Here is a 6,367-nt window from a genome sequence, read left to right as displayed (position 1 = left end):
TATATATATATATATATATATATATCGCGCTTTAATAAGAAACACACTGTTCTTTTTTCTGCAAGACATATTAGCATCAGACTGATCTTCCTTCACCGAAAATAGTCAAAAATCAACCATGTTATTTTAAGTCAAGTCAAGTTAAAATTTGTTTTTCAATACCACATGTAAAAGATTAGTATACATCAAAGTGCTTCACAATAATTTTAAGTTTGTTGAAGCTGAATTGGGGTGATGCACAGTGTTGTCAATGACTTTATTCTAACCATTTCTGTTTCTCTCTTTCCTCTTCTCTCTCTATAATGGATCAGGAGTGCAACTGGAGAGGCTTGGCATGAGATCATGTTATCATGCTTGAGTCACCGTACATGTGATGAGCGATCAGGGACCCACGGAAAAGAGTGTGGCAGCGATTTTGCCTATTTCTACTTTGTCTCTTTCATTTTTCTCTGCTCTTTCCTGGTCAGTACTGAAGCCTAAATGTCGCCATTGCAGCTGACACATTTGATTGTTTAACTATTGGCCAAAGAGTTTAACTGACTCTTACTTCTGCTTTTTTATAATATTTACGTCTAAATTGCTGATCACAACACAGAGTAAATATAAAACTTACTGTAAAACCTCGCAGCTGCCCATCTTTAAGCCACCTAGTCAGAAATACACATGTGCTAGTTAGTCATCACACATATATTTGGGACAGAGTAATGATCATTACTGGTCATTTCCTCAAATTTTTAATGAATGAATAAATCAACACTTGTTAATGAGTTTTTGTTAGTACAGGATTTTTGCTCCCTGAGAAGATACACATCCAGTATTCCAGCTGTTTAATTTTTTACATACATGCCAGATCCAGTATGTGTAATCAATACATGATACTTAAAAATGTGTTTTCAAGCCACTTAAAAATACAAAATACAGCATATCTTTTTTAAAGTAGCAACAGTTATATTGCTAAAATATAATATTGACCCTCCTAGGACCTGGCGTCCTCATATGTGGACATCACATTTAGGGTTATTTAGACCAACATATACTCAATTTTGCTCTACAAGGGCCTGATATCTACTTACGAGAACATTATACTGCTACTGTTATACTGAAATTTTAAACGAATATCCTCATATGTGGCTCTCATTTTTCTTAGAAAAAAAATCTGGTAAAAAAAAAAAAATCTGGTAATTCTTTGTTTTTACATTAATTGGGTCCTAATCAGCCCAAATATCAAAGAGAAATTAAAAATACATGCTGTGGAAGAGTTCAGGTCTTAGGAGGTTAAGATGTATGTCCTCTGTGGTTTTGGCATTATAAACTTCATTATAAACTGCTGTTCCATTTGTAATAAAACATTAAGACAGCATAAAAACAATGAAAGTGAAAAGTCATAATCAAAATATAAGAAAAGGTTCTTAAAAAATGGAAACAAGAATAAATCAGAATCCACAGAATGCATAGAGGTGGCATTAAAGTTATTGAATTAAAAACAGTCGAAACAACGGTATTAAGCTTTTTTTGAAGCAGTTTTTAAATGTAGATAGATATATTCTAAAGGGAACTGTGGGCATGTTTGCACATGTTTGCAATTACAATTAAGTGTTTTTGTTTGCTTAACATCGATAATACTGTGAAGAACTATTTCAACATGTTTACATCAGTATCTTGTCTAGTTAGATAACATTTCATCTGTGAAATCCTAGAATTTAGTGTTAGCTTTTATTAGAATATCATAAAACATAAAAATACATGTCTGTTATTTTTAATATTTCAAAACAACAGGTCTAACTACCTTATGTCTGTCTTCTAGATGCTGAACCTGTTTGTGGCAGTCATAATGGATAACTTTGAGTATCTGACCAGAGACTCGTCCATCCTGGGGCCTCATCACCTCGATGAGTTTATCCGGGTTTGGGCTGAGTACGACCCAGCTGCGTGGTATGTTCAAGCCTTCATCTGGCCCCAGAGAACAGAATGCACAGTAAAGTGAAGGAAAAACCTCTCTAGCCTTACTCCTCTCTCCCCTGTTTGTGACTACGGTGACTGAACAAGGCCTCATTCCTGTACCTTGTTGTTTGCAGTCAGCCCTCTGATAATTATTGGGATTTTGTTTTTTTGTTTATTGTTTTGTTTTGTTTTGTTTTATTTTGGAAGCTGTCCTGAACGGTTGTTTATTTATGTGCTTGTTCTTTTCCGCAGCGGACGGATTTCCTATAAGGATATGTACAATTTGTTACGCATTATCTCACCCCCCCTTGGCTTAGGGAAGAACTGCCCTAATAGGGTAGCATACAAGGTTTGCAAATACCAGACATTTCCGTCACTAGGGTGCTTTGTGTACCTCTATGCCAAGAGAATTTTAACTGAATGGCTGTGCACCAATGAAATCGCCTTGACACTAGCACTTGCCCCTTCAAACTGTCTGGCTTTGATGATCCTGGAGTGGAAACAAAGTTTTCAAAGCCGCGGCACTGTCCCAACATGCTGCCTGCCATAAGACTTTCTTCTGTCTGTAATGTTTTAACTGCAGACTGCAATTTACTCTACAAACTGAGCCTTCAAAAGTCTTAAATTCAATTCAGTTATGGCAAATCAAAATCAGCAAGAACAATGTGATCTTTTTTGTACATGTCTGCCTCGTGAAAGTTAGGCTATGAGCAACCACAGCAGATTTCAGGCTGGCATTGAAACCTTTGTCTCCGTACACCCTGGTTGTAGTACCAGTGAGATGTCTGCAAGCATGCTGTGGCAGACATCCCCATTATACTGCTCTCATCTCTCTTCCCTTTCATCAGCATCCTGTGTGGGTCTGAACATTGTCCCATTTTTCTCCCCTCCTCCCCTGACTCACTCTTTACCATTCCATGTTTCCTCTCAGGAATCCTGAGCTCCATGGCGATGCATCCATCCCTGCGCCCTGACACAGTGGCCGAGGATGGCATATACCTTCCATCTCACTCAAGGAAATCTATTAACAACAGATTTCTGTTTTTCCTTTCCATTATTCTGCTGTTTTGTTGATTTCTTTTTATTTATTTTCCCCTTCTCTAACTTCCCATCCATCTCTGTTTGCATTCTATTTATGTTTTGATTTCCTACCCTGTGAAGTGGCCGTATCAAGTACCTCGATATGTATCAGATGCTGCTCCACATGTCCCCACCCTTAGGTTTGGGAAAGAAATGTCCGCCAAGAGTCGCCTACAAGGTAGACCCTCCTCTTCCGCCACTTTCTTCCCCCTTCTCAACAATCTTTTTTCCATTGGCGTGAACTCAAGCCAATGTCTTTGCTCTGCACTATTCCCACATTTCTTTGTTTTGCTAGTGCTCTGATATTTTGAGTGTAAGTCACTCATCTTTTCTGTCTTACGGTTTTGCTAATAGTATCTGCTGCTTTGGGTTAATACCCATCCCTAATTATAAGAACATAGCCCTTAATAAAGAATGCTTGATTAAGATATATAATGTATATGGAGGGAAATTGCTCCGTTGCATCACTATTTCCTTTCAGTGGTATACCCTAGTTTGGTTTTTATTTTGTGGAGCAGTGAGTTTTGCGTGCGTGCGTGTGCGTATGTGTGTGCAATTATGTATGTCCAGGTGTGTGTGTGTGTGTGTGTGTGGGTATGTCTAGCTTCTGCTGCTTTTCTGTGGAAGAAATGTTTTGTATATGTGCTTTTGACTCTGTGGTTCTGTCTGTACTGCTACTACTTTTTTTTCTCTCATTTTTCTGTCATATCATCTCAGTCTGTTCACTGTGCGGAAATATCTGTTGTGTGCATGTGTCTGTGTGTGTTTGTTTCTTTCTTTTTGTGTTAGAATATTAGAGGTGCTAAACCTTGATTTAACCTCTACACTATTTCTAGCTGATCACATTATCTTTATCCGGATAGCCAATCTAAATAATGAAATTTGCATGTTAACACAGGGGCAAATGCAAACAGTGTAGTCATATACAGTGACTAAGTTACATTTGAGGAAATCTTTACACTGTGGTCAACTTGTTTATAAGGTTTAAAGACATTGAACAGGAATTTCCAGCAGGATTTCTGTATTGATTACTCAATTACTCAAACATTTTAATCTTCACCAATGTGTAACACTGACGTGCGTGTTTCGAATACTCCCAGATCAAAAAAGGATTTGGCACCAAAGAGCTCAATGATTTGGACCAGTAGGTTCGGCTACGTACAGGAGAGGCAAACTGAATGAGACTCAGACAACCGCGAGTTTTGAAAAATAACCGGAATTGTATTTTTCTTCTCAATTAGAAACAACAGGACATTATGACAAACATACAAAACATTTACAAATGAAATTATTCCCTTTCGGTACCAGTACTCTCTTAATAATACCTTTTGGCAAAATCACAGTAATCACTCGATGAGAAAGAAATCTTACCTGGGTGCACCCTTTCTAGAAGTACAGTTCACATCCAACAATGAACCACAATTTCAATCATCAGCATGTAAATGTTAACACTTATTTGCATTTTCACAGACTTCGTTTACAAATAGCAACAGTTAATCAGCTGGAGGGTTATTTCCGACAGCTCACACTCACTTTTGTTCACATTCATGGAATGTACAGAGTCCGTAAAACGAGTCCTTACAACCACCCGCCCGTGAGTCCAGGGGGATGTGTGTGAAGAAGGGGGACTACGAGTACAAAATGGCGTGGTGTGTTTCTGTTTTGTTGCATCTGGCCTACCACACTCTGATGTGCAGGACAGAACAAAGTCATTTGGTCCTTCAACGGGGTTGGCTCGCCATCAATTTCAGGATCCGTTGGAATGCACCAGGAAGATACAAACCAAAGAAACAAAATAAAAAACAAAACCAAACAAAAAAAAACCTGACCTGTCAACGACAGTGTCATGGGACATATTAAGTTCCTCATAAAATCACAATTCACACATTCGCTTCAACTACTGGGTTTCAGTAAATTGAACAAAGTTTCCTACAGAACATTCCTAAACAATTATCATTAAACACTGGAACATTTTACTTGCAAGGCATTCATGAAACACCGATAAATAATGAACAAGTAAAATACTTTGCTCACCGATCTCAGAATTAGAAAGACGGAGCAGCGCGAGATGGCGCACGACCGATGAAATGGCGTCGTCTCTAACTCCCGACCTTTCTCGACTAAGCAATGTAAAAAGAACCAGCTAATTACTCATCTTAGCAATATACATACAGTAAAACAATCTTTCATAAACGGCGAGTGCTAGCTCTCCGTCTATATTACTCTTTTTCACACCTCGTCTCAGTAAATCGCCGTGTCTTGTCTCCTCACTAGCTTGCTCATGGAAGGTTCGCGAGCGAGAGAGAGAAGAGAAGAATCTGTGTCCTCCTAGGCAGGGGCGGCAGGCGGAGCCTGTACCACGTTTCAGCAGCTCATTGGCCTAGAGTAACACGTGTCTAAACCAGAACAGTTAACTCCTTAACTGCTGCACCTATGGTTTATTCATTACAAATGAAGTGTGCTGCTTAGATTAATGATTCTTTTCTTATTCTGGTATATTCTAGTTAAGCCATACTCAAATATGGGTTACAAATGTCACAATTATTACCAAAGACAGTCTGAGTAAACTAATAACAGAAAAGGCACATAACAGAGTGGAACTCATGTTGGAGCAAAATGACCATAAAAAAATTCTGAGATTTTTTTTTTTTTACACATTTCAATAATTTTTTCCTGTATTTGTTAGTAAATTGGCGATCCTCACCCCACCTTTACTCCTAAAGGACCTTTCTTGGATGCTGCTTTTGTACCAAATCATAATTACAATCACCCGTTGATATCACCTGTTTCAAATCACATCATTATTTAGCCAATTTACCTGATTACTAGCCCTAAATTGCTCCTGTCCCAACCTTTTTTGGAATGTGTTGCAGGTCTGAGTGACAGGTAAGGATGTATATTTACAAATGAAATTAAACTGACCAACCAAAACGTAAAATATTTTGTGTTCATATTGTCTGCAATGAAATACAAGTCAAAGTCAATTTAGAAATCACTACTTTCTTTTTTTATTTTCTGTTTTCCTATTTTATTCCAGTTAAAACTCACCTCAGGTAGATATGCAAAAGAGTCTGGAATCTTTTATGCTCTACAATAACTCTAAAAGGTTACAGTTTGTATTTGTCAGAATACTGAGTCAGGTAGCCAGCACAGTTGAATTCAGTGAAGCTTTGTTAGTTACTTCTCGCTCCAATTATAAGAGCGTGCAAATGCATAACCATGTAAACAAAAAATGAAATTAACATCTATTCAATTCAATTCAATTCAATTCAATTTTATTTATATAGCGCCAAATCACAACATAAGTCGCCTCAAGGCGCTTCATAGATACAGAGAAAAAAACCCA

At 37.8% G+C, this 6,367-nt stretch overlaps 1 protein-coding gene across 1 annotated transcript in view; it reads left to right on the top strand.

Annotated features, from left to right (window-relative positions):
* The window catches only part of cacna1ba (calcium channel, voltage-dependent, N type, alpha 1B subunit, a), a 305,842-nt gene that overhangs the window by 238,642 nt on the left and 60,833 nt on the right, over nucleotides 1-6,367 (top strand). Inside the window, exons 39-41 of the mRNA XM_013915926.1 lie at nucleotides 312-462; nucleotides 1,805-1,932; nucleotides 3,103-3,199. Of these exons, the coding sequence (XP_013771380.1) occupies nucleotides 312-462; nucleotides 1,805-1,932; nucleotides 3,103-3,199 (376 nt within the window). The remainder of the gene's footprint in view (nucleotides 1-311; nucleotides 463-1,804; nucleotides 1,933-3,102; nucleotides 3,200-6,367) is intronic.

The sequence above is a fragment of the Pundamilia nyererei genome, unplaced genomic scaffold, assembly GCF_000239375.1.
Source record: "Pundamilia nyererei isolate P.nyererei 1_Seehausen unplaced genomic scaffold, PunNye1.0 scaffold00399, whole genome shotgun sequence".
In the NCBI taxonomy this organism is placed as follows: domain Eukaryota; kingdom Metazoa; phylum Chordata; class Actinopteri; order Cichliformes; family Cichlidae; genus Pundamilia; species Pundamilia nyererei.
This window is presented reverse-complemented; position numbering and strand designations above follow the sequence as displayed.